At 53.0% G+C, this 27,195-nt stretch overlaps 2 protein-coding genes across 3 annotated transcripts; both read right to left on the reverse strand.

Moving 5' to 3' along the window:
- Positions 1–2,174: 2,174 nt before the first annotated feature.
- On the reverse strand, positions 2,175–17,583 carry YTHDF2 (YTH N6-methyladenosine RNA binding protein F2). The gene is made up of 5 exons (XM_057415047.1): positions 17,367–17,583; positions 17,187–17,211; positions 17,003–17,082; positions 11,062–12,639; positions 2,175–3,114 (listed from the first exon to the last, which is right to left on the reverse strand). Exons 1-5 carry the CDS (start codon positions 17,391–17,393, stop codon positions 3,091–3,093), a joined length of 1,734 nt encoding a protein of 577 aa, XP_057271030.1. The 5' UTR covers positions 17,394–17,583; the 3' UTR covers positions 2,175–3,090.
- A 1,215-nt stretch (positions 17,584–18,798) lies between these two features.
- Positions 18,799–26,718, reverse strand: GMEB1 (glucocorticoid modulatory element binding protein 1). Of its 2 annotated transcripts, XM_057415050.1 has the most exons (10): positions 26,294–26,346; positions 25,356–25,438; positions 25,144–25,264; positions 24,369–24,493; positions 23,697–23,800; positions 23,150–23,304; positions 22,387–22,515; positions 21,928–22,065; positions 21,026–21,148; positions 18,799–19,946 (listed from the first exon to the last, which is right to left on the reverse strand). In XM_057415050.1, exons 3-10 carry the CDS (start codon positions 25,148–25,150, stop codon positions 19,240–19,242), a joined length of 1,488 nt encoding a protein of 495 aa, XP_057271033.1. In that variant the 5' UTR covers positions 25,151–25,264; positions 25,356–25,438; positions 26,294–26,346; the 3' UTR covers positions 18,799–19,239. The 2 variants fall into 2 exon arrangements, with proteins under 2 accessions (XP_057271033.1, XP_057271032.1); XM_057415049.1 differs by lacking the exon at positions 25,144–25,264 and having other exon boundaries at positions 26,294–26,718.
- Positions 26,719–27,195: the final 477 nt, after the last annotated feature.

The raw sequence follows: 27,195 nt of genomic DNA on the forward strand, positions 1-27,195 counted from the left end.
GGGTTTCCTGTCGTGGGTTTTGGTGCTTTTCAAACCTGAAGTGGTGTTTCCTTTGCTCTGCAGGTCCCTCCCCCCGGATAGGGAATGCCTGAGCATCCCCCTCCCCAGCCTGCCTGTTTGGGATGGAATCAGAGCATCCTCATGGGAATCCCCACTGGCAGTGCTCAACTCCAATAGACATCGGAGAATCCAACATCACCCCCTCCTGTACCCCAGGGAGGGGAATATAAGCCATGGATGAGGTACATCACCCCAAACAGATCCCCACTGGGCTTCTCCATCCTTTGCCCCAGCTCTTCCTCTGTCCCTTGACTCCAGCAGCTGGGATTTAGATCTATATAGAAAAACTTTGGAACCCCCCATCCCATCCCATCCCATCCCATCCCATCCCATCCCATCCCATCCCATCCCATCCCATCCCATCCCATCCCATCCCATCGAACCCCACCGTGCGTGCCCATGACCTCTTCCCATTGGATGAGGAGGATGCTGGATGCGCTGCTGTCCCTTTTCCCCGCAGCACATGGATGTGTGTGTATGTATGTGAGCCAGATGGCTCTGTACATGTACACCTGTGTACGTATGTGAGCTGCAGGCCCCTCTGCACACATGTATGTGTACGTATGTACATGTATGTACGCACGGGCCCTACGCAAGTACCGTAAGTACCACAAGCGCCGCATGGGCGCGCTGCCTGACTCCCTGCTGCCCCCTGGCGGCTGGGAGCGGGCGCGGCGCGGCACTGACCCCTGGCGGGAGAGCGCGGCACTGCAGCCGTCACCGGGGACCCCAGCCCCACGGACCCCTCCAGACCCGCAGCATCCCCCCACCACGCTTTAGAGCATCATCTCCTCTTCCTCTGCCCCATGGAGCCTTCCAGGCCCTCCTGGCACCGGAGGCACCAGGTCCAGGACCTGCCTTCAGACGTGATGGGGTGGGAAGGGGGAACACAGAGGACATTAATGAACTTCAGAATCCCAGCCTGGTTTGGGTTGGAAGGGACCTTACAGCTCACGCAGAGCCACGGGCAGGGACACCTTCCACTAGAGCAGCTTGCTCCAAGCACCACTCAACCTGGCCCTGAACACTGCCAGGGATGGGGCACATCTGACCCAAGTATCTGGTAACGCTCATGGCTATGAGTGATGTACAAAACTACCTCTTTTTGTCTCCCCTCTCCAGTTTGGGGTGAAACAGGGCTGGTTTTCACACTACATCTTCCTCTTCCTCTCATATCTCTTTTGGGCTGCTGCTTCAAGACCAAAATGAGGAACAAACTGCATGACCAACCTGTCAGAAAAGCCCTCTCTGGCTTTTCCTGATCCTCCCAAAAGACAACTCATTGGATTCAATCCAGTCCAAGAGCCTCCAGCATCACAAAGCACCAGGTCTTGCCTTCCCACTGAAATCCATGAGGACAGCAGTGAGGAATCTGGGTTTTTGGCCAGCTGGGAGGCCAAAGAGAGGCCAAAGCTGTAGGAGAATTGAGGACAGAAAGAACCAAGCACAGTTGTGAGGACATAGAGGGGGTGAGTATTCCTGGTGGGAAGCCAGGCTCACCAAGAGGCTCCAGCCCCTGCCTGCTCCCAGAGATGAGTTAATAGCTAAGATACTGTTAATGCAGCAGGATTTTCCTCCTTGTGATTTCTTGACCATCAGCAATTTTCCACAGGGAGCTTATCTGGGATACAAACGGGTCTCTGACTCACACACTTGAAGGAGCCAGATAATCCAATACCTAAATAGGTGATAAGAAACCTGGAGAGGGGCTTTAAACAAGGGACACAGGGACAGGCCAAGGGGAATGGCTTTAACCTGCCAGAGGGGAGACTGAGCTGAGCTCTTAGGCAGAAGCTCTTCCCTGTGAGGGTGCTGAGGCGCTGGCACAGGGTGCCCAGAGAAGCTGTGGCTGCCCCATCCCTGGCAGTGTTCAAGGCCAGGTTGGACACAGGGGCTTGGAGCAAGCTGCTCTATGTAAGGGGTCCCTGCCCATGGCAGGGGTTGGAGCTGGAGGAGCTTTAAGGTCCCTTCCAACCCAACCCAAGGATTCTAATCCACAACTTCCCCAGGCTATGGGAACTTGAGGGAATTAAGAGTGCCCTGAACATGCAGAGGGGATAGAGAAGGCACTGCCCTGGGGCAAGGAGTGCTGGGAAGGCAGGAGCAGACACCAGTGATGCTCAACAGGATCTCACGTTTATTATTGAGAAGTGATTAATGGTGAAAAGAAAGGCAATGCCCATTCCTCAGCGGCTCAACAAGAAACTGAAGGAACAGATTCACTACACAGTTTACAAGAGTTGTTCTTTTCGTGTGTGTTCAAAATTCATCTTCCTGTAACCAAAACATGTTTTTACCACTGGTCTCAGCTTCCAAAACTCAAAGTAATCCAGACTCCATCTGTATAATGCACAAGAACATCGCCGAGGACTCCTAGGGCTTGACTTTGGAGTAACAAAGGAGAAAATGAACCACCTTTAAGACACAACCTTGTGGACAACTGATCTTCCATTCTTCTTAGGCCAACCCCCCGACTTCCTCCTTGGATTCCTCCTCTTCCAGGCCATGGGATGGGGGGAGAGGGGGGGAAGAAAGAACCAACGTTATTCCACTTGCAGCGCTGGATGTTCCAAGTGGTGTCCCAAGTGCAAATGGCAGAACGAGGGGAAGGAGGCATAAAGGGGTGGAAAGGAAGCGTTGGGGCTTAAAAATGAGAGGAAACCAAAAGGCAGATGCCACTTGTGGGCCTCAAAAACCCCAAAAGAACATAGGAAAAAGACAAAACCCAAAGCGGCTGCTGGGAAATCACAACCAAAGCCAAAAAAAAGGGACAGGTTTTTACCTCTACTCTACCTAGAAGGGATTTTTTTTTTGTCCTTTTTGTGGTTTTTAAGTCCTATGTCTGGTGAAATTCCAATCCTTTTTCCTTTGCAACTGAAAGACTGGAAAAGGTCTCTTTGAAGTCAATGAAATTAAGACAAACCAAAGAAGTCCTAATTCTCTCTGGGCTGTTTTGCTCATTCTTTCTCTCGGGGGCAGGTAGCTGGGATGCAATCTCTGCTGCAGTCTCTGGGGGGAGGCAATGGCCATTTACTTCACCCGGCCTTGGCGTTCCTGCGAAAGGGAAGAAGAGGACGTTAGATGAGAGCAGTTGGAATTCCCTGTTTGCACACCCCATCGTTGTGACACATGGATCTGGATCCTAACCCTGACCCACACCACCAAAGCCATGGAATCATGGGATGGTTTGGGTTGGAGGGGACCAGAAAGCCCCACGGGCAGGGATACTTTCTACTAGAGCAGGTTGCTCCAAGCCAAATCCAACCTGCCCTTGAGCACTGCCAGGGATGGAGCACCCTTCTCTGGAGAAAGAGGATGTTTCTATGCAGAGGAGGTTCCTTCCACCCCCTTGGTAGCCATCTCCATCTCTCCGGATGAGCCTTTGCCCCAGGAGGCAGCACAGCACCACATACACCCAGGAAGGGCTGTGACATCCTCTCTGTGCCAAGGACCATGTGCTGGTCTCTTCTGGTTTAACAGAGTGGCTTTGCACACAAGTGTGTCCACATTACCCCAGAGGCTCCAGAGATGCTGCCAGCCTGCATTCCAAGGGCCATTTTCAGCTGAATCAACACCACCTTCCCCAGCCCCAAGAGATGCCAAGCCCATCCCACCTCCACAGCAAAGCAACACAGGAGGTGCCCCTGGCAGAGTGAGATGTGGGTTCTCCCTTCTGCCCCTCAGAAGGAACACCGATGGAGCTCAGAGCCGTTGTCTCAGGTCAGGATGCTGCCCCATGTCACGTTAACCTGGTGGGCAGAGGCACCTTCCCTTCCAGAAGCATGCAGGTCACTCAAAGGAACAGTGTCCTCTGGCACTGCTAAACCCAGGGAGAGCTCATCTCCAGCTTCCATCCTGGGCTAACAGCATGGATAGCTGTGTACTGCTAGAAACCAAGCCAAGAAGGTTGCTAAGAATAGATGCCTTGCATCCAGCTCGAAGGACGGATGCTCATCCATGCCAGGCTTCAGTCCAGCCTCTGCATGAGCCCTGCATGATACCATGTACAGATGGGCAGCTTCTGAGGAGAGAGGTAGATGAAAGCACACATCTCTTCAAGAACATGTGCCCCGCATAGAAGGGAATGAAGTTGACTTTTCTCCACTAAGTCTGCTCAAATCTGTTGCCCAAATCACTGCACAAGAGCAAAACCAAAGTGCAAAGGTGGAAGCAAAGCTGGTCTTGAGCATGAAGCTAAAAAAGAAGGACGGAAACCAGAAGGAAGGTGCCAAGTCCTGCTCCTCCCCTGCTGCCTGGCTCAGTCCCTTCCGTTCACCAAGGCCAGAAGGCAACGTGACCCATTCCTGCTGCGAGAAGCCCCAACCGCCTCTGTCTTCCCAAGGAAAATATGGGATAAGCTGCAGCCAGGTTCAACCACCCCCTTTCTGACCATGTCCTGGTGTCCTGGGCTGGCTGCAGATGGTGGCTGAGGGTCCTACTGTGCACATCACCCCATAGCTGAGCAGATGGACCCCGATTACTCACTTCTTGCTGGGAAAGTAAAGACATCACTTTCAGAAGAGGCTAGAGCAGATGGCCCCATGCTAAAGAGGGGACCACAGTGAACATCTTCACTTCAGGGTGGATCATAGCCCAGTTTTTATCAACCCAGTATGCTGTTTAGAACCTCCTGCTCTTCAAGCTTGCCCCATAACTATTGCTCCCTTCCATCACGGCTGCAAACAGCATCCTCAGGAGCTTGCTGTCTCCTGCATGGAAACAGACGTAGCCAGGGCCTGAAGGACTTTCACAATCGCTCATCTCCCCAGCCCAACTGCCACAGGTCCCGTGAGGACATCCTGGTCCCTGGGGTGTTAGGGAGTATCAAGTGAGCACCCAAATCACAGCAAAGAAGCAAACAGCTCTACAAGAACACACAGCAAAGGTCAGTGATGCTGTAAACATGCATCCTTCCTGGCTCATAGAATGGTTTGGGTTGGAAGGGACCTTAAAGCTCACCCAGCTCCAACACCAGCCACTGGCAGGGACCCCTTCCACTAGAGCAGCTTGCTCCAAGCCCATGTCCAACCTGGCCTTGAGCACTGCCAGGGATGGGGCAGCCACAGCTTCTCTGGGCACCCTGTGCCAGCGCCTCAGCACCCTCACAAGGGAAGAACTCCTAAGAGCTCATCTCAATCTCCTCCCTTTCAGCCTGAAGCCATTATACTCATTGCTCTGAAATCATGGGCTGTGGGATGACAGAACCTACAGCTCCACGACAGCCCAGGAGAGGGCAGAGCAGCATCTGCATGCACACATCGGGCCTTGCCCTGGTATCTAGTCCCTGGAGAGCAAAGAGATGCCATCAGGAAGTGGTTTTGACTTCATTTTCATTACACCTGAGCCATGTCTTACTGATCCACATGGGAGACTGATCCACTGGGAAACAGCTCAGACTGCTTCCATCTATCACAGCTCTCCTGCCACTCACCATCGCAGTCCCCGGGGCTGTGGCAATGTCCCGTGCCCAGTCCTCATCACTGCAGCCGAAGGAGGTGGTGGGAAAGACAGACGAGAGATTGAGTTTTCTCCTTACGCTCCCAACAGCGGAAGGCCCATAAGGTTGGGCCCAGAAAGATGACAAGAGGTGGTAAATCTGTTCTGAGGCTCTTACCTTGGTTAACAACCAACACTGAACCTCAACACCTCTTGGGCAAAGGTAAGGATCTCATTGCCACGCTCCAGAGGGGGAAATAGGTGCTTATCATCAAAGAGAGGGTCTGGAGAAGAACCAAGAGCTGTGCAGCAGATCAACTTGGTTTATTTGAACCTGTCTGACCAGCCAAAGACATCCATAGGGCCAGGAAACAACCTCAGCTTCAAAGTGAGAGGGTCCTAAAGCAAAAGGCATCACTCCCCCACAGAGGAACAGCATGAGATCACGTCACTGGAGTCCAGTCTGTACTCCCAGCATCACTCCCCAAAGAGCTGAGGCAGCCAGCAAGCAAATCCTGGCCTCAAGACACATACACACACTCTTGGTCATTACAGCCTTTGCTCAACAGCCCCACTTGCCCACGATACGGTATTTGGCTGTTGGAATTCTCCTCCCAAAGCCACTGCCTGTCACACACAGCATGTGTGTTTGCAATGCAGCAAAGCAGCACAGATTTCCATGTGCCCACGTCTCCAAGGCCTCAGAGATGAGGAGCCAGAGCAGCCCATTGCCTCAGCTGTGCCCAGACACAGCACAAGTGATGGATGCACAAGTGAAGGATGGTGCATCCCTTTCTGTGTTCATCACAAAGAGCCTCAAGTCCTCACTTGGGATTTATAACCCCAACCTGAGGTGTTCCTGTTGTCAGCCTTCAAAAGCCAGCAGAGTTAAGGGAGGAAAGCTCCATTCCTGCCTGTCTCACCTAGGAAAGGGGATGAAAATCAGAGTGATGTGGTTATGCTCAGACACCTTCATCCTGCCTCCCAGTCACGTAACAGAGCTCACCCCCAACAATGAAGGCAGGAGATACACACATAAAAGTGACTTTGGTAGAGCAGGAAATACCTTTTGGTTTAAGAAGCAAAACCAACTGGGAGGAAAGCCCAACATCTAGAGACCCCCCCAAGGGGCCAACTCGCATCCCTGATCCAAGCACTTGATCACATGAAGAAACATGTATAATTACCCTCCTATAGAGAGAACCATGTCCCACAGGGCAAAACTCATGCAGGGAACAGGAATCTTTCATGCTGCAACAAACACACATACACCCAATACTGCATCTCCTGAGAGGAGAAGAGGAGATGGATTTGCCTGAGTCATCAGCTTGGATAAGGCCAATACTGTGAGAGCCTGGATGACTGTGCATCCATACAAGCAGGGTGGCACTGCTCTGTGGCAGGAGGCCAGCACTTGGTGCCACAAGGCACTGGTTCATGACCCAAAAGCCAGAAGATGGTACAGCCAGGCACAACCAAAACCATCCAGGCAAACGAGGGGACTCCACTAACTGCAGTGAAAATGCCTGCAGGGCAGAGAACAAGCAGCTTGCTAAATGAGTACCTGTCACATAACACTTCACATGAGACAGAAGAGAAGAAAGCATCTTCTTTCAGCTAAAAGCAGTTGCAAACCCTCCACCCAGAGGCAGTTTTAACCAGAGAAGAACAATGTCTTAAAGAGAGACATTAATCTGAAGTCACAGAATGGTTTGGGTTGGAAGGGACCTTAAAGCTCATCCAGTTCCAAGGGCAGGGACCCCTTCCACTAGAGCAGCTTGCTCCAAGCCCCTGTGTCCAACCTGGCCTTGAACACTGCCAGGGATTGGGCAGCCACAGCTTCTCTGTACCAAGGCCTCAGCACCCTCAGCATGAAGGCAATTAACATATCCAGAAGGATCAGCTCAGGGTACTGCCAGCTGGAGCTGAACTCACCCAGCCAAGGTGAAGATGACCTGGCTGAGAAGGGACACCAAGTGTTGCCCACACCAAATGAGTAAGGAATCAGTTCTTAAGGCCAGGATGTGACATAAACTTCTCCTGCTTAACCAAAGCTAGAACACAACCAAAACCACACAAGGATGCTGTAAAGGGCTTTGGAGTGCTGCCTTAAAACTGTCATAAGCATAAAGACGTCCTTCTGTCAAACAGGCTGTACCAAACTCCAAGGAGCAGCTTGTTTTCTGTTGCCTCTATTGCTGGGCAAATCCATGAGCATGGACTCAGATGCAGAGTATTTAAAAGGCCTGGAAAGAAACAGAAAGGAACTGTGTGCATTGCGGGGGAGGGTATTTGAAGCAAGGGAATTGTGTCTGGGTGCATCCATCAAACTGCACTGTGGGCAAGATCTGGAGCAGGAAAAGGTAAATCGCCTTGGTTGGGAGCATGGAATGAAAGGAGCTGGGAGTGCAAGTAGAATTCCTCTGCTGTCACAGGAAACACTTGGCTTTGCCTGGATGTGCAATGTTCAGGAAGCCAGCCTTGTAGGCAGAACCACTGGCCTGGTGGATATGGTAAAGCCAAAGCAAAGGCAGCACTAACCAGGATGACCATAACAGCAGAAGACAGCGTCAGCATATCCTGGAACAGTGCAGGGAATATGCTCTCCCCTCCCCTCTGAGGTTACAAATGAGGAAGAAAAGAAATAAAGACCCTTGCAAAACACCCCCCAAAGCATTCATTCTTTACAGCAAGTGGGAAATAGTCTGACACCTCCAAACAGGCTCCTAAAACACCACTTAGTGTGCCCTTAAGTTCTCTTTCCTACGGGGAGCAGTGACATTTGCCACTATGAATACTCCCCTTCAAGCAGCAGATGGTGGCAGCACAGAGACAAAGCAGCTCCTGTTTGGGAACAGCAGCTCCAATCCGGGAATCCAGTCTTTCCTGGGATACCCCAGCATGGAAACACCCACAACCCCCTCCCCATCTTGCACAGCTCATCCTGATTCAAGTCCCACTGCAGAATGGCTTGAATCAAGGGCAAACTTGAGAGCAGAGTGCTCCAAGCCGAGAAGAGACAGAGCAGTGTTGGTCTTCATGGGATACGCTTCCCAAAATGCCTTGAAGCTACAAGGAGCCAAGTATCTCAATCCATGGCAGAACGAATCTCCATTAACTTCCTTTAGAGTTCACATGTATCGCTTTTCCACAAGACACAAGCTGTGAACCTTGCACGTGAAAGCAGATCCCGATCCAAAACGGTCACTGCACCATTCCCAGAAATCCCAGAGCATTACTGTGGGCTGGGGGTGGTGGTGGCAGTTATTTTGGGTTTCTTAAAGAGCAAGCCATTCTTACAGGGAGCAAGGGGGTGATGTGATCTATCAGGAAAGCTGCTGCTACGGGTTTCAAGGAGTCTTAACCTGCTCCAGGTAGGATGACACCGAGAGTCAGCTTCAGCATTTGGGATCAGGAGAACATCCAACTTTTTTAAACACTGGATAAGCAGAGCAGAGAGATCCATCTCCAAACAGATTGAGAGCAGCCTCGGGGGCCAGGATGCACAGAGGCAACAGCAAAGGATGAGCAAGAGCATGAGTTCAGTGTTTTCCACCCTGACCTGTCCATTTCAGCTCCAAGGAATGAGGAACACGAACATCCTGTCACCAAAGCCTGGTGGCAGAGACAAAAGACCTGGTAGCAGTGGTAGCACCTGGCTGACCCAAATGCTCCAAGGGAGATACTGCAACCAACTGAGTATATGGCCAATAGCACACACCAAGGGGTTATGTACCAGACCCCCTCCTTGCCTGGGGATTCCAGAGATGGATGACTAAGTTTCCTTCCAAAGAACACTGCTGCTGCACTGTGCCACACTGGAATCCATATCACTTCGATCACTCAGCAGGCACTGAATGTCCATCATTCTGCCCCGAGATGCTAGCACATCCCCAAGAGACACTGAAGGAGAAGGACCCTTTAAAATGCAACAGGAAAGTAGATAAAGATGGTTTGCAGTGCTAAGACAATCGCTAAGCCATGGTTTTAATATCCCACTGATGTTCAGGCAACACAACTTGCAAAGGCAGCAGCTTTCCAGTAGAAGAAACCATTGATCTGTCCACTTTCTACCTCCCCACTCTGCTGCTCTTCCTTCTGCTGACTACCTGATGCCATTTACCCAGGATTAACTCCTTCCATCCATCCATCCATCCATCCATCAGCAATATTATCTCTTCCATTCTCCCACTATGCCAAGGTCTGCCTAAAGTCAGACCTGGAGCATATGAGAAGTCCTGCTTTCTAAGATGCACTGCACACAACTACATCTCTGATGGCATTCCAAACCTTAGTAAAAGGGATATCACCACTTGAGGACAGGCTGGATACCAAAGTGGAACTATTTAGGGATGTGAAGGCATACAAAATATCTAGGTTCTCACAAAAAGCAAGTTGACTGCCTGCAATGGATTGCTTCCTCCCTTACATCCTTGCTTCAAGTGCTGCAAGTGGCAGGGGACTGGGTACAGAATGGGATCACCTCAGTGTATGGGCAAACCAGCCAAAAGCTGTGCTCTGGGTTACGATGAAGGGACCTTAAAGCTCACCCAGCTCCAACCCCTGCCACAGGCAGGGACCCCTTCCACTGGAGCAGCTTGCTCCAAGCCCCTGTGTCCAGCCTGGCCTTGAGCACTGCCAGGGATGGGGCAGCCACAGCTTCTCTGTTCAAACCATGGAAGGAAGAATTCCTTCCTAAGATGCCATCTCCATCTCCCCTCTGGAAGGTTAAAGCCATTCCCCCTTGTCCTGTCCCTGTATTCATTGCTCAAAGTCCCTCTCCAGTTTTCTTATCGTGCCTTTAGGTATTGCTAATGCTCATTTTAATGACTGTTTTGATCAAATACAAGCCAGATCTCAGTGATGGGGAGGTTCAGCAGGAGGGGACCAACGCCAGTAAGACTCATGTCAAGTAGCAATCCTCCTGTTGATGAAGCAATGACAGCAGGCTTGGAGCTGATGGTCAAGCCAGCGCTGCTGCAGGCTTCAGACCCCGGCTTCAGACCCAGCCAAGCTCTGCCAGGAGGAGCAGAATGACCACTGGCACTCACCAGAGAGAGGAGAAGCAGTCACAGACCTGAGCTGCAGTGAGGGAAATGTAGGTTGGGCATTAGACAAAGCCTTCAAGAGGATGGGTAATGAAGCATAGGAATAGATTGCCTGGGGAGGAACAGGAACTGTGCTCCAAGTGGTGGGAAGCATCTGTGACACTGCCTCAACAGTGAGTAGGGGATGGATTAAGTGGCTGTTTCCTAACAACTCCCCAATACCCCCCCCCCCCCCAAATCTCCTACTTCAAACTGTCCCCATCCAGGAGCTGACAATAGCACAGGAATACAGCGTGTGTGGATTCCAGCACTAAGGAGATTTAGAGCAACCAAAGGGCAGTGGATTGCAGGCAGGGCCTGGGCAAGCCTCCTCACACTGCTCTGCCCTAGCGCCCATTCCCACCCTGAAGGTTGGGGTGGCAGCTTCTATGAGGCACAGGGATGCCCACCAAGCTTGTGGACAAGCCCCTGCCTTTACAAGCCTGGGTCGAGGCCAGAGACAGACACACAAAGTTACCTTCTTAACATTTTCCTCCTCCTCCTGGCGTTTCTCATAGTGTGAGAAGTCATCGAAGATGGAGGTGGTGTGCTTGTAGGTGGCAATGATTTTCAACACCTGCTTAGCCTTTTCCAGAGGCACCTCCTGAGTGTCCCTGGAGTTGGTCACTGGTTTGTTCTCGTTGTTCTCTAGGCGGATGTGCCGCAGTTGGCTGTTGGGAACGTCCTTCACAAAAATCCACCTGACATCAAAGCGTCCCTTCCACTTGTCCTGGGACCACACCCCTGCACACGTGTTGTAGTCCACAGCAGATTTCATCTCTGCTACTCCGCAGAAGTGACCGCTACCGTTGACACTGAAGAGTAAGTACACGGGGCCCTTCCCATTGAGGGAGCGATAGGCAGCATCCAGTCTCTTGTTGCCGTGCTCCGTGCTGCACCAGATGTTGTATTTAATGGAGCGGTGGATATCGTCCTCCGAGTAACTCTTAATGATGAAAACCCGGCCGTGTTTCGGGTTCCAGTCAAAATCCTTGGGGTTGTAGTTGTTGATGGACCTCAACTTCTCCAAAACGGGGTGAGGTTCCGAAGGAGCAGAACCAGCCGTGGCCTGAGCCTGCCCCACACCGTTCCCATCCACCCCGTTCTGACCAAAGCCGCTGCCCCGGTTCCGAGGGGCAACCCAGCGGGTGGGCTGAGCCGCCGGCACCGGCACCGCCAGCTGAGGCTGCGGCACGGGCAGGGGCTGGGGCTGCTGCCCACTGCAGGCCGGTGCCACTGGGGGGCTGGGAGTGATCTGCTGCCCCCCAGGCTGGGGGGAGGCCTGGGCTGGCTGCTGAGCCATGTTCGGCACTAAGGCTTGTGCCGGGGCTTTTGCCACCGAGCCTTTGTTATCCCAAGTCCCAATATCCATGTTATGTTTTATTGGAGGCGGTGGGAGGCTTGTGCCAGCAATGCCGTTCTTGGTCTTCAGCTTGGGCTGCTGCTTAGCTGGTTTGCTGGCGATGTCAGCCCAGGAGGTTGGCTTTGGAGGAGCGATAGTAGCCGGAGGCAAAGCACTGGATGCCACGATATTACTGGCGATAGATCCACTCCCAACAGCAGAGCCGACGACTTTGGGAACGCTGCTGGTGACGTCAGTGCTGCCCAGTTTCAGAGCTGCCATCCCCTGGTCGATGGTGTTCATGCCAGGGGCCTTGTTGAGAGGCTCATTAGCAAAAGCTGACTGCCCATCAATCATGGCCCCCCCCAGCGAGCTCGGGGCATAGGCGTAATTGCTGCTATAGCCAGAGCTTTGAGTGGATTGTCCCTGAGAACTGTTATTCCCCCAAGCGGAAAAGTCAATCCCACTTGGAAAGAAGTTAAAGCCGTGCTGCCCAAGAAAGGGAGTGCTGCCAAGAGCCCCTGGCTGCCCAAACATAGCATCTGGGAGGAAGTGGGGCTCCCCATTGCTCAGCTGTCCGTAGGAGGTTAGGTAGGGCATGGGTGGATCACCCCCTGTAGACCAGGCAGCTTCGCCTAAGGAGTAGGAGAATCCGATGGAAGGACTGTAGTAGTTTGGTAAGTAGGAATCTGACATTGCAGTGTAGGCATTATTCTGGAAAGGAAAAAGAAACATCATACAGCAAGCGATAAGCACTGAATGGTGAGAATTGAGTTAAAGAAACATGAATAAAAATCAGCTTGGACTTTTTGTGCCCCACCTCTCCCTACCTTAGGGCCCAGCCTTGAAGTACCTCCTGTGTTAGAAGTGCTCTACAAACTGTTTCATTGCCCAAAAAGCTTATACACAGAGGCTCAGCAAACTTCCCAGTGCTGAGATGGGACTGCTCTGTGCTCCTGGCTCAATGATCTTACCGGTCTTTTCCAACCTAAATGATTCAACGTGGGATATGGACACAGAGCTCAAGCAATAAACTTCTACTTCTTGTAGCTGCTACTAAAGAGGGCTTTGCTTGCCCATGAAGCTTACTTATCAGCCCTTACTCTGGTGTTTGAGGGAAGGTTTGGGACAAGGATGCAGATACAAGTGGAATATGGAGGGAAAAGGTGCAGTAGGAGCATGCTGCCAAAGCAAGGATTGTGCCTAATAACTGGTGACCAATGAATACAGCATTACCCCCACTCTTTAAAGTTTCAGAGCTCCCAATAACCCAAGAACTTGCAAACAAACAGGGATTTCAACAGACTACTCCAGTGCTGAAGGCACAAACACCTGGGAATGGGGAGGAATCAGTAGGGTTTCACTAGGAAGACAGTGATAGCAGCAGCACAAGCATGCAGGCTTCAGATCCAGAGAGTGAAGGGAAAAGAGGTGCTCCATGCCTCGATCTCCTTTTTAACACCCAAACAGCCTTGAGGTTAGGAAACCAAATGCCTCATTTTACAATGAGGGAGCTCTCAGCCATCACAAAGATTTGCTTCCATGAAACTTATGTGTCATGGGTTTCCCTCCGGGGAGCACTCAGAGCCATGCTAATGGCCATTCCCATCCCAGAACTTGGAGCTGGGAGCAGCCAGCTCAGTGCAGAGGAGATGAGAGGCAGGTTCGGCTCCCAGTTAGAAGCTCAGCTCACAGCAGGCACTGCTCCAGTTCTGAGTCATGCTTTCACATGTCAAGAACAGCTCCTTGTCCTGTCGCTACAGTCCCTGATGAAAAGCCCCTCTCCAGCACCCTTGTACCCCCCTTCAGACACTGGAAGCTGCTCTGAGGCCTCCACGCAGCTTCTCTTCTCCAGGCTGAACAGTCCCAATGTTCTCAGCCTGTCTCCATACGGGAGGTGCTCCAGACCCTGCTCATCCTCGTGGCCTCCTCCGGACTTGCTCCAACAGCTCCATGTCCTTCTGATGCTGAGGACACCGGAACTGCACACAGTGCTCCAAGTAGGGTCTCACAAGAGCAAAGGGAAATGAAGGGCACGCAACTGGTTGGGGCTAACCCAGTCCTCACTTCACAACAATGAATAGGAATTATTTCATGTGGTCAGAGACAAGGTTGGTCTGGTCACAAAACACCAAAAAGATTTCTATGGTACCTGAATGCACCAAAACTCTAGAGAGACTCTCTCCACATCTTCCATTCTCCCAAAAAAGGGGTTCCAAAAGCAAGTTAACACCAAACTCCATCTGATCAGGAGCACAACTTTACTAAGCAAGGATCTCAGACCTGTTAAACCCAAACTAATGGCCAATCTTTAGGGCTCAATCTATCCAAAAGCACAACTACTGACCCTGACCCGTGTAACAAGCAAAGTCTCTTCATAAGAGAACTCCTCAATTCAAGGCCAGGTTGGAGCAAGCTGCTCTAGTGAAAGGTGTCCCTGCCCATGGAATGGGGTTGGAGTTGGATGAGCTTTAAGGTCCCTTCCAACACAAACCAGGCTGGGATTCTACGGTTCAATTATAAGAGTAACAATATACTCCCCTGGAAATTAGCTTTAATGACCACAGACACATTGGCCCATAGCTAAACCCCAAGGCCACCAGGCAGAGTAGCTGTTTCCTCTCCACAGGCTTCTCCCTCAAACCTTATCAGTGTCAGATTAAGCTCTCTCCCCTTGTTAGGAAAGGTTTAGAGGTGACAGGTTTAACTTCATGAGGTGCTTTAACACAGCATTCATCAAGTTACTACTTGTACAGTGCTCACCAGTGAGGCTCAGCTAAGGATGGAGCAGTGATATTAACCAAGAGCAGTGTCAGGTCACTTAAATCTCCTTAACCCATCTGAAATCAGGCTCCTGCTGCTCATTACCTGACTAGCTACACCCTGCTATGGGACACCCCACCTCACTCTGCTGCCCTGCAACTGAAGGTTACTGTTCAGCATGACAATAAAGCCACCCTCTCCAACGGCTAAGACTCTTCAGACAGTTATTTCCTCAAATCCCCTGTTCCTCTCCACCTCGGGTCAGAAGCAGACTCCTTGCTGCTGCTGAGCTTGCACTTAGTATCTCAGCTGCCAAATACACAGTAACTTCATTCCCCAGTAACAGTCACACCTGGGACAGCAGCTCCAGCCCGGAAACTTCACAAAGTTGTTACCTCCTGCTTCTGTGAGAGCAGCTTCTGGAGCTGCTGCTGTTACTCTGTGGCACTGGGCTGCACTGCACTCCTTTCTCAGAGCCCCAGCTGTAACAGCCTTTCCCATCTCCAGAAAAAGCCCTCTCCAGACTGACCCTGGGGTTTTCTTTGCTATTATCCTGAGTGTCAAAACACAGATGAGAGCCAAGAGAGCACGGCAAGAATCCCACACTGGTTTGGGTTGAAAGGACCTTAAAGCTCATTCAATTCCAAGGGCAGGGACCCCTTCCATAGAGCAGGTTGCTCCAAGCCCCTGTGTCCAATCTGGCCTTGAACACTGCCAGGGATGGGGCAGCCACAGCTTCTCTGGGCACCCTGTGCCAGCGCCTCAGCACCCTCACAGGGAAGAGCTTGAGATAAAGTCACCCTAAAGCTCCTTTCACTGTTCACATGATGGTTTAACCTTGCTCCTGCTGTATTCCTAGAGCAGCTCCTCTGTGGGTCATGCTCCCATAATCTTCCATGTTTTAAATCATGTTTTTACCACTGTGACACAAGCAAAAGAGAAAATCAACCTTCACAAGTTCTTCATCATCCATACAAAATATGGCAAAACACTTTGTTTCCAACACTGTTATCACCTCCATTCTCTTTAGGAGACTGAACGTGGCAGGAAATACATCTCCACATGCAGAAGGAAGCTGGAATGGCAAAACCCCACCATGAAATAACAGCTACTGGGGAAGCAGTTGCTTTGACTGATGGTTTGAGAAAGTGACCACACTCTCCCACCTTATTCAGGTGAAATTAAGCTTTTCCATTGAGGGAGCTGAATGCAGGGAGTTATCTGAATGAATCCTGAAGATTGTGAAGAACTGAGAGGTTCTTAAAGACTCTGGAGGCTCATTTCTTCAGCACAAAAGAGGGAAAACCCTTGTTGAACAGCTCCTTTTGACTAATCACAAGTGGAGAGGGAAGCGAAGCCAAAGGGAATGAAATATCTCCAGCACTCGCTTGTCCCATCTTATCAGCTGAACTCCATCTGCTCTGGGTCACTCTCCAATGCTCAGTGAGAGAAACAAGCAAAGCTCAGTTAACAGCAGAGCTGATCTTGATCCAAAGTGAGAGGAAAAGGAGCTGGAAGTGCTTTTCAGGAGCTGTTCTAACTAAAAGGCCTCAAGAAGACCATTATCCCACGTAGGGTTTTGGTGTCAAACAAGAGAAGACCCTTTTGGTCCACCTGGAGAGAGAACCTTGACCACATCCTCCCAAAGCCCCTGCAGCACAAGTGCAGTGCAGGAAGTGATTCTGCAACAGGGGTTGTGCATGAGCTCACACAGTGCAAAGACGCAGAAGGCAGCAAGGAACTGGGCTAAAACTGAAAGAGCATAAAGAGCAAGAACCAAAACACAGGAGGGAACCAAGGCCACACCAGCAGGACTGAAAGAGCAGCTTCAAGGCAGTTACACTAAAGAAAGGAGCTGAACACTGCCTGCACCCTCAAACAGCTGCTAAACCCTTTATCACTCACCCACCACAACCAAGTGCTTTCTGCATGGAGAAATGCATGGATAAAGCAGCACAGCGTGGTCAAGAAGCTGCCAGCCATCCATGGAGATAGGGAAACACAAGGATGCCAACCAAACACAGGTAAAAGGCAGCATATATATGGTCAGAAAACTGCCAAATACCCACAGAGATGGGGAAACACAGGGATGCCAACCAAACACACGCATAAAGCAGCATATACGTGGTCAGGAAGCTGCCAAATACCACATGCAGCCCATAGAGATGGGGAAACACGAGGATACCAACCAAACACACATACAAAGCAGGATACAGATAGTCAGGAAGCTGCCAAACACCAAATACAACCCACGGAGATGGGGAAACGCGGGGATATCAACCCAAGCCGACTCCCAGCGCTCGCTGGTACTCACCGGCCGCGCCTGGGGGCTCAAGTAGGGCTCGAAGTCATCATCATTCAACCCATCCTTCTGGTGCACGGCTCCGTTTTGCACTGGGGACGAGACGCAGCGCGTTAAGGGATGAGCCCAAAGCACTCACACTCACTCACACTCACACAAACACCACACACCCCCCATCCCCTCCCCATGCTCTCACCTTTGCTGCTCTGCCCCTTGGGTCTCTGCAGGGAAGGAGAGAACAGAGAGCGGTGAGTGCCGGCGCACAATGGAGCCGCGGCCCTGAAGGGAAGGGGAAGCGAAGGGAGGGGAAGGCCGCGGCCCTGCGCTAGGCCGCAAAGCCGCGGGCTCGCCTAGCGGGCCCGGCGCGGCTCACTACCTGCTCCAGGAGGCTGCTGGCCGACATGGCTCCGCGGCGGGGCGGGGCGGCGGCGGCTTTGTCCGGGCTCGGTACCGACGGGGCTGGCTTTGAGGCTGGCTTGGGCGGACTCCGCGGCGTGGAACCCCCGCGGCGGGTGTCGACGCTCTAGGCCGCCGCCCGCCCCCTCTCTCGTCTGCTCCAGCCCCAGCCGTGCCTATGGGCCCCGCCGCACGCGCTCCCCAGCACAATGGCGGGAGCCAGGCGCCCACATTGGCTGCACTCCCCGAAGCCCTGCTCTGTTACACCCCCATAGCACAGGTCCCATCCCCATGCTCAGGGGACCTGGGGACCATGGCATGCCAAAAGGAATATGGAAAGAAGCAAAGCCAAGAGTAGGGAGCAGGGAAGAGCCTGCTGCACGCATGGAATGGCAAAGGGGGGCCCCAGAAGGACCTAGTCCCCCCCTAATCAAAGGAGAAGAATGGGGTGAAGGCAGTTGGATATGGTGGTGGTGGATCCCAAATCCATGAGATCAGCTCCTGCAGGTGTCCCTCCACGGGCAGCATCACCCCAAAGCTGCAGGCAGAGGGTCCCCATCCTGCTCTGAGGGGCTGGAGCCGAGCCCCCTTTCACCTACCCCTGCACAAACCACTCAAACCTGGGTCCAGTTTTCCACTTTTCCTTTTTAATCAAAAAAAATAGGCAAACACATCTTCCTTCCGTCCTCCCCCCTCCCCCGCCTATGGTGTGTTCTTTAATAGTTCCAGGCAAGCAGCTCCCCCTCCTTCAGCCTTCCCAAACCTCTTTCCCCTCTTCCCACCATGGCAGAACCCAAAGAGACCCCGGACTCAGGGCAAAATCCACCTAAAGCAGAGGGAAAACCCCGTTATTCCAGCCCTGTGCTGGTTCTAATCCTGCACAGGGATTATAGGAAGGAAAAGAAAGGAATAAACCCAAATGAAACCCACCCAACAAGTAGCGACAAGCACGGAGCAGCCCCAGCACACAGTGCAAATGGGAGCTGTCCCGATCCGGAGCCTAGCGTTCCCGGGATAGCGACAGCACAACATGCTTTGTACATCCCATAATGTCCCTGTGGCGTGGAGCAGCGAAGGGAAAAGGGGAATTGGAGGAGTTTAAGCTTGAGTTGATCGATTGAGCCTTGATGCAAAAGGCTGAAGGGATGGTGGGGAGTGGTACCAAGGGAAAGGGATGGGGGGAAAAGTGCTGTGGGACTGGGATCCAGGGAGCCAGACAGAAGGTCCTGGGGCTTTGCATCTGGGAAATATGGACAAGGATCATGGACTAATGATGGGAAAGAGCAAACAAATCCAAACCAATGGAGCTATAAACGCAACCTGTGTGGAGGGGAGGGTGAGGACAGTGACACCAGAACCACTGCCTCCCCCCCAGAGCACGGATAATAACATTAACAATAATATAATAATAATAATAACAATAAAAAATTCCCAGTTGAGGTGAGAGTGATGAGTCCGAGAGAATCCCCTTCCCAGGGGGAAAACTCCAAATGAGGTACCTGGTCCACCCCAAAGCTGTGTCCCCTTCCACAGTCACACCAAGGCTTGGTGACCCTCCGGGCCCAGTGTCCAGTTCCTCCCGGCTGGGCTGGTGAGCACGGATCCAGTCTCTCCAGGACCCTGCAAACAGGGGGTGTTGTTCAGTGCTCCACAGAGCCAAGTCTCCTGTGTTCCTCCAGCTTTTTGTGTGTTTAAACCCCCCCAGATTAGAGCTATCTCTATTCTATACAGGACAATGAAACAGCCGTGGAAACAAATGGGGTGGCTGGAAAAGATGCTTCATCAAAAAAAGCTTCAAATGAAACCAAATTCCCCAACTCTTTCCCCAGACTGAAGCTCGTTTTCCCCCACTTTTAGTCCTCCAAGACCACAATCTCCACGTTATGAACCTGGTGCTGATGCTCCTCCCCATCTCCCACCACTTTCTCCTCAGTCCTCAGCTCCGTCTCCAGGATCACCGCTTTCCCCTCCGCCTCCTCTGCATCGCCTTCGGGATCGGGCGCCGGGTCAATCTCTATGATGGTCTGCCCATCATCCGAGGTGCCCTCCACGGCTTGGATGGTGGAGGTGAGCCCGGACTCCATGGCCACCAGCTCCACGGGGTTCACCACGGTGGCCACGTTGGCCAGGGCCCCGCTGTCCTGCATGGCCGCCGAGCTGAGCAGCGCCAGGCTGGAGGACGGGTGGAGGGTGACGGTGTCGGAGGAGCTGGTCTTGGAGGAGGACACCACGGTGGCGTAGCGGAAGAGCTGGGAGCCGGAAGGCAAGGTGTGAACAGTCACCGGGCTGGAGCCTTGGCTGATGGTGGCCACCGGGATGTTCCCGACGGAGAACTGCTGTCCGACGGGCGCGATGGCGATGGGCGAGATGACGGTGAACTGGGGCTGCTGGATAGGGGTGGAAGGGCTGAGGACGGTGGCGGAGGCCGGGCGCTGCAAGCGGGGTCTCTTAGGGGGCTTGGGAGCGCTGACGGGCATCAGCACCACGTTCTGGATGGTTTGGGACTTCGCCTTCTGGTCCTTGGCCAGTTTCTTCTGCTCTTCCAGCTGCCGCTCCAGGTCTGCAGAGAGAACACAACCAAGATCAAACCCCCTGTTTGTGACCAGAGGGCTCCTACTCATCTCAATGCTTCACTCAAATCAAACTGCACCAAAGGAAAAGGTGACCAGATTCTCCTGAGCTGCTTTTGCAGCTGATAGGGAAGAAGCAGTCATAGAATCATAGAATGGTTTGGGTTGGAAAGGAGCTTAAAATCATCCAGTTCCAACCCCTGCCATGGACAGGGACACCTCACACTAAACCAGGTCACCCAAAGCTCTGTCCAACCTGGCCTTGAACACTGCCAGGATGGAGCATTCACAGCTTCCTTGGGCAACCCATTCCAGTGCCTCAGCACCCTCACAGTAAAGAACTTCCTCCTTAGATCTAACCTGAACTTCCCCTGTTTGAGTTTGAACCCATAATGCCCTGTGTCAGTTGTCTCCCTCTCCTGGGTATTTCTGCTCCCCCAAGCCAGACAAGGGAGAGTGGGTAGGAAGCAGCAGGAACTGCTTCCCAAGCTTGGCCGGATGCCCTTCCCAGGATCCAGGCACTGGGGACAGGGAACAGACTGTCTGCATCAGAAACCATCTCCCTCAACCCCTGTGTGTGTGAACACAGGGAGTCAGGAGTAACCCGGTCACCTCAGTTATCCAGGGCAGTAGGGGACTGGGACATCCCAGATAAGAACAGGTCCTACAGGACACGGTGAGCAGCTCTGGGGAATCCAGGTCAGGTCATTGGCTTCAGCTCAGGGGAAGCTGTGCAGGACACACGATAGCTCCATGCCAAGGTGAGCAGGCAGCTCAGTACCCAGAGCAGCTCAGAGCTTCAGCATCCATTGCCTGATGCTGGTGGCATCTGACTCGCACCCTCAGCACCCTGCCTGGCACCACAGACTTTGGGCTGTCAAATCCCTCAAGCAACTGCTCACTGTGAGGTAAGGGAGAGGGGAAATTCCACTCGAGCCCTGGATGGAAAGGGATCAGGATAGGTTTGTTTCAGGGCAGCATGTGTTGAAAAGAACCCAACTATGGTTCATTTAGGGGGTATATGGAAGGAAATCAGCTCCCCAGGGGAGAAGCCTTTCCCAGGCTGTACCTGCCAGAGTGTAAAGAAACTGCTCCTCTCCTTGCTCTGTCTGGTTTTTCCTGTTGTCCAGAACCTTCTTGACCGTGTCCATCAGGCCAAACGTGTGGGCAACGTTGTTCAGGACTGCAGCATCTGCAAGGGAAGCACATGGGATGAGTGTCGGGTCCCACAAGAAATGCTTGCATCACACCAAAACCCTGCTGCTGCTTCACATACAACTCTCTCTGCTCTTCCACAAGAGCTGGCTGGCAAAGGCAGACCCAGCTCCCTCATCCCTCTGACATCCCAGGCCTCAATAACCCCATTCCCATGTTAAAGACCCAGAGATGTGTCACCCAAGCAGCTCAAAACTGCTGCAAATGAAAGCACTAGTTGCAATCCCAGAGATACACATGAGCTCTCCACCTCCAAACCATCCCCCCATGCACTGACACCAGCTTCACTGACAGCTCTGCAGAGTTTCTATTCGAATCTACTGACTTCAATCACTCCCAGCTCCAAAAAGCTCCCCCTGACATAAAGATGTGCCAGATGTTAGCCAAAGCTAACTTAGGAAAGACATCAAATAACCCTGCCTAAAATGAAGGCTGGGGCTTTGTGGACGTTCTCCCAGCAAGAGGTGCCCAAAGCCTGAGCTCATAGGGGTTGAACTGGATTAGGGAACTGAGCTGAGTTCAAAATAACCCTAAAAAGAGGAGTTATTTTTAAGCCAGATCACTTCCATCCTCTGGTTCAGCCCCAAAACCAGGTTCTCTGCCACAAGTGAGGGGGCAGGACCTGTTGTAGCCTGCACTGAGAAGTGCACAGAGAAGTGTTGGGACAGCTCTGGTCCAAGGGATGGACCCCTCTCACTTCAGCTTTTGCCTGCAGCTGCCCCAGGGCAGAGGCAGAGGCTGTGGCTCACCACCTACCTGTCATCTGGAAAGGAGACTGACCCAGCCTCTGCTGGACGCCTCTTAGGACTTCTTCTATCTCCTTCTGGATGTTGCACACAACCTCTTCCATCAGCCCCACATCAGCTATTCCTTTCCAGAACATCAGAGTGTCCTCTGGCACAAGGAGAGGAGGGAAAAAGAAGTCAAACATAAACAAGCACTTGGTGGTTTCCCCCACTTAAACCATTCAGGGAAGAGTGAGTTTGCAAGACAAGCTCTAATTTGGCCATTGGGGTGGATATGTCATGCCACCCCCCCCAAAATGAGTCCAATCCTGCCTGCAGCAGTGAGGAGATGCAGTTGGGAAACACTGGGACAAGCCAAGGGGCTGGGAGACAGCTCTGGCATTGCCTCAACTCTCCTTATTGTCAGGATTTCAGCTTCTTACAGGCCAGAAGAGGGGAAGAAAACAGCTGAGAAGAAGCCTGAGCTCACCCGAGATCTCGTCCGTGTCCTTTTTCATGCCTTCCTCAGTGGCCATGGTGACAGCAGCCGTCAGAGCTGAGTTCCACTCGATGCCCTCCTCCATGCTCTCCTCTGACAGCGCAATCTGGGTGATGCTCCCTGCCAGAGAGGAGATATCAGCTCCCTCTGCAGCCCATGCGGGGCCAGCGCTGAACCCTGCTTTATTTTCCACCCCCCTCAGCCCCTCAGATGACAGAGTCAGGGGCTGAGCTCTTTATAGAAGGGAAACAGAGCTGACTGTATCCTGTTTCTAGGTCAAACCTGGGACTAAGTCAATGTGCAGTCACTTTAGGGTTTCACCATGGTGCTTTCCAGGAGGCTCTCCTTAGCCTATGGATGACTTTGCCACCTCACTCACCCAGGGCCTTACAGAGCTGTACCTTGCCCAGCTGAATGATGTGGTATAGCTGGGAGTAGTTCTTCCCCCTTAACCTCAGCAAAGAGATCACTTTCTGCTCAGAATCACAGGATTCACTGGGAATTTGCAGTTGGAATCATGGAATCCCAGACTGGCTTTTGTTGGAAGGGACCTTAAATCTCATCGAGTTCCAGCCCCCTGCCACGGGCAGGGACACCTTCCACTAGAGCAGCTTGCTCCAAGCCCCTGTGTCCAACCTGGCCTTGAACACTGCCAGGGATGGTGTGACTGGTGTGGGGGTTGAACCTGATTTGATGAGTCCAAGGAGGAAGAGGAGTGCCAAGGACACTGCCATGGCACTGAGTGGTCTCCTACCATCAGCTGATGTAGGGGTCTGCACCACGCTCTGCTGCCCCGGCACTGGTGCTCTGGCGCTGCTGATGAGGAGATCGAACTTGGTGCTTCTGCAAGTGTTGGTGCACACTTTGTCGTGCTGGTAGAAGTCAATCTGCCCCGAGTCCATCATCTTCCTGTGCAGGGAGGGGGGAAGAGGACCAAGCTCAGCTCAAATCTCAGACTAAAGGGAGTATTCCACATAGGAATGCTATGGAGGCCATGAGAAGGATGGAGAATGGGAGACTCTTTGCACACAAAGTAGTGCAGGGCTTTCAAATGGCAAATACAAGCCATCCCCAGCTTCATAGACAGGGTTCCAGCCCTGTTTTACCCCTCACAGGTCCCCCAGGTAAGGGTGGTTCTGTGCAGGGGGAGGAATGGTGGCCTTGAACCACAGACCAAGGCTCTCTGCAGGCACCAGCCAAGTAATGTGAGGCTCCAGAAGAGCTCCTGATGCAGACAAGTGCTGCTCAGGACCTGCAGCGATGGAAGCAGAGCTGGACACAGTGCTCAGCAAATGAAATACCTCAGCATGATGCCTCCGAGGCGGATGGCTCTCTTCCAGTCCTTCAGGGTGGACTTCCCAGCCAGGTGGACAAAGTGCTTTGGGCTGATCAGTTGGTCATTGAACTGCCAAGGAGACAAGCAAAGAGGGTAACATCACTTTGCAAGTGTGGAATGGAGCACCCAGCACAGCCACCCACAAGTCACCTAACCCCCAACTTCCACCCAGGAAGAGGAGCTGCTTCTCACATCCCTCCTAGCTCCCACCCCCTTGCCGCTGCAATGCTTCTAACTCCAGACTGGATCTGGAACCATCGGCACTGGAACCACACAGCTCTACCTCAGAACAGCCCTGAAGGCTTTCCTAGGAAGCATGAACCAAATCATCTCCTTCTGGGAATATGGACATCGGAGATCACTAAGGGAGACTCCTGTTCCACCAAACAGCCCAGCAACATCTGCCTGGCACAGGCATTCACTCAGCTGTCCTGTCCTGCTCCAGGAACTAAGAGAGCTCCTGTTGAGCCTCAGCAGCTCCCACTGGGGATTCAGCCTTGGCTGTTCTATCAGCACTCAGAACCCCGCACACTGCAAAGCCGCTCAGTTCCAAGGTAGGGCTCACAAGGAAGTCCTGCAGAGCTCAAGCCTCCGGAGCTTGAGAGCAGCGAAGGAACCCACTGCAAAGCTCCCTCACCTTCACACACTTGACATTAATCCCTGGGCAGACAAACTTCTTCCAGAGCAGGATGGCTTTGCTCTCCCCGCACGTGATGGGGTAGGCGATCTCAATCTCCTCGTTCGCCTCGATGCTGCTGGGGTCTAAGGGAGGAGGAAGGGGGGAAAATGAAAGTATCCACCCAAGAGGATCCAGTCCCATGAGGTGAGAGCTGAAAGCTCACAGGATGCACTCAAGGAACCAAAAGAAGGGCAGATCCTTGGTCAGGATCAGTCCTCTCTTGGTCTTCTCCAATCACTAACAGCAACTGGCATGTGCTTTTTCATCTAGCACCGCTCCAAAGGCAGCTCATCTATCAGGACAAGGGGAGATGTGTCAGGGAGAACAGTCCTTGTGGAAACAAAATGCTCTCAAATGGGAAGCTCAGACTTCTCTGGTCTCTCTTTAGCAGCAGGAACAGCTACTTCCTGCTAATACATTCTCTTCACACGCTGAAAGACTCACACCCCACACAGGAAGCAGAAGAGTAGCCAAGATCTAGTGACAGCACCTAATACCAGGAGCCTTTTCCCACTCACTCCCCAGGATAGCAGGGAGCACTTGGAGCCAGTGAGCTCGGCTCTTCCAAACATCCAACCCCAAGTGCCAGGCTGTTCCTTCAGCACAGAGCCAGCAAGCAGAGCGTGATGCTGCACTCAGTGCAGACACAACCACCATCCTCCTCACCAGCATTCCTGCCTGCCAGCAGCCAGAGTGAAATCTCGGCTCCCCTGGACCCCCTGGGAGCCCTTACCATTCATTGCAGGAGAGCCAGGAGCTCACTTCCAGGACTTTGAGACCATGCAGTAACAGCAGACTCTTATTCCAGGCTATGCCCAGACCCTGCACCCACATCCATGCCTGGGAAACAGCATCTGCAGGGGCAGAGCCAGAAGGAAGCCCGACGAACTGGAGCCACCAGCCCTGCAGAGGAGGGGATTCTGCCCATGCCAAGCAGGAACTCACCGATCCCTTCTTCTAGCTTGTGGATGGTGTGGGTTTCAACAGCCACCACGGCAGCACTGGCCTCGGAGCTCTCCTGGTAAATCCTGTTGGGAAAGCAGGGATCCAGGAACAAACGATGGATTCAGCTTTACAGCACGGGGCTACACATTCCTGCCATTTCTTCCTTGCCTGTGCTCCAGGGAGGTGGATTCTGTTTGATCCACTTCCACAATGAGAATCCCAAGGCCTCAGACAGGCAGAGGTGTTCCCAGCCCTGGCATTGCACCCTCCCCACTGCCAGTGCCAGGAAGCAGCTCTGCAGTGGTGCTTCCTGGTGCCTTCTCCTCCCATTCTGGACACAGGCAGGAGGAAGCAGAGCAGAATGTCCCAGGATTTCTTCTCCCAGCCCTGTGTGACACTGCAGCACTGGTGGGCATGCAGGGAAGAGTTGCTGCCATGCCTACATGTGGCTGTTATCCAACTGGAGCATCAAACGTACATCATGACTGCTACGAGCCTGGTGGCAGCTGCTTCTCTGCAGCAGCAGCCCAGCTACCCTCCAACATCCCAGTTTTGTTGTATTTGAGAGGATTATCTTTGGGAATGCTGCCATGGATGCATATATGGGTCTGGATATACATCCAGCAGCTGCAGTGTGGCAAAACCCCATCTTGGGCTGGAGAGGGAAGAGGGAGAGCAGGAGGATGCATGGCCAGGGCAGCACCACCAGCACCTCTCTGCTTCCCTGCTTCTACAAGTGCTTCCACATTATCCCCACAGGACAACTGCAGTGCTCAGAGGCCCCGTGGCAGCGACACACGCCAAAGCCTTTGGGGTCTTTCTCCCTGCACAAAACCAACACAGACCTGGAAACCACAGCACCGGTGGGTTCCCCCAGCACAGAATTCCACTGGGATCCCCCTGATCCCACCCCACACCTCCCAGAAGAGCCGACTCACCCTTGCTGCACCGGCTGGAGCTGCAGGATCACCTGGGTTTTGGTATCCTCCGGGTTCTCCCCTTCGTTGCCGTCACTTGGTACAACCACCACATCACCCACAGGGACGCTCACTTCGGCATTCGCCATCTCTCACATGAAGGCTGCGGTGCTGCAAGGGGGGGGCAAAGCAGAGGCTGTGTGCGTGTGGGGAGAGGGATATGGTCCATGAATCCACGGAGAGCACCGGGCATTGTGGATCCAGCACCTGGTGTGCTGGGATTCCTCCTCCCCATCACCATGGGGATGTCCAACAGAGAGAGGCAGAGCCCCTATCCCCATCCCACCCGCACAGTGGGGTTGGAGAGAGCACCACGTGCTTCCCAAGGTGGGATCAAACCGCCCATGGGATGCTCTGATCATTCACTGCCCCACAGGGGAGCCGCTATTGCCTTGGATCCAACCATCCTTGGGATGCTCCAATCCCTCACTACCGGGATCAGCCCAGTGCTGGTGCTCTGCCCCAAGGTGGAATCCTTGGATTTAACCATCCTTGGGATGCTCCAATCCCTCACTACTGGGATCAGCCCAGTGCTGGTGCTCTGCCCCCAAGGCGGGCTCCTTGGATCCAACTGCCCTTGGGATGCTTCGATCCTTCACTGCCCCACAGGGGAGCCGCTATTGCCTTGGATCCATCCACCCTTGGGATGCTCCGATCCCTCGCTACCGGGATCAGCCCAGGGCGGATGCTCTGCCCCCACACTGGAACCCTTGGATCCAGCCTCCCCCCGCTGCCGGGACCAGCCCGGAGCTGCCGCTCTGCCCCACAGCGGCCCCGCTATTCCCGGTGGGAGCCGCGCTCACCGGGGCTGATCTCGGTTCTGGACCCCTCCCCCATAGCGCTCGGTGCCTCGCTCGGTGCCA

The sequence above is a fragment of the Pezoporus wallicus genome, unplaced genomic scaffold (genome assembly GCF_028554395.1).
Source record: "Pezoporus wallicus isolate ANWC-B61680 ecotype Strahan unplaced genomic scaffold, APGP_CSIRO_Pwel_v1 contig_9561, whole genome shotgun sequence".
NCBI classification, from domain to species: Eukaryota; Metazoa; Chordata; class Aves; order Psittaciformes; family Psittacidae; genus Pezoporus; species Pezoporus wallicus.

Bases quoted from the DNA above. Each gene is read 5' to 3' on its own strand.
- YTHDF2 (XM_057415047.1), bottom strand. From the start codon at position 17,393: ATGTCGGCCAGCAGCCTCCTGGAGCAG. The intron at 12,640-17,002 runs GTGAGTACCAGC...TTTCCTTTCCAG, and splicing joins TGAGCCCCCAGGCGCGGCCG to AATAATGCCTACACTGCAAT. The intron at 3,115-11,061 runs GTAACTTTGTGT...TCCCTTTCGCAG, and splicing joins AGGAGGAAAATGTTAAGAAG to GAACGCCAAGGCCGGGTGAA.
- GMEB1 (XM_057415049.1), bottom strand. From the start codon at position 26,421: ATGGCGAATGCCGAAGTGAGCGTCCCTGTGGGTGATGTGGTGGTTGTA. The intron at 23,801-24,368 runs GTGAGGGAGCTT...TCTCCTTGGCAG, and splicing joins TTAATGTCAAGTGTGTGAAG to TTCAATGACCAACTGATCAG. The intron at 22,066-22,386 runs GTGAGCTCAGGC...TCCTTGTGCCAG, and splicing joins GGACACGGACGAGATCTCGG to AGGACACTCTGATGTTCTGG.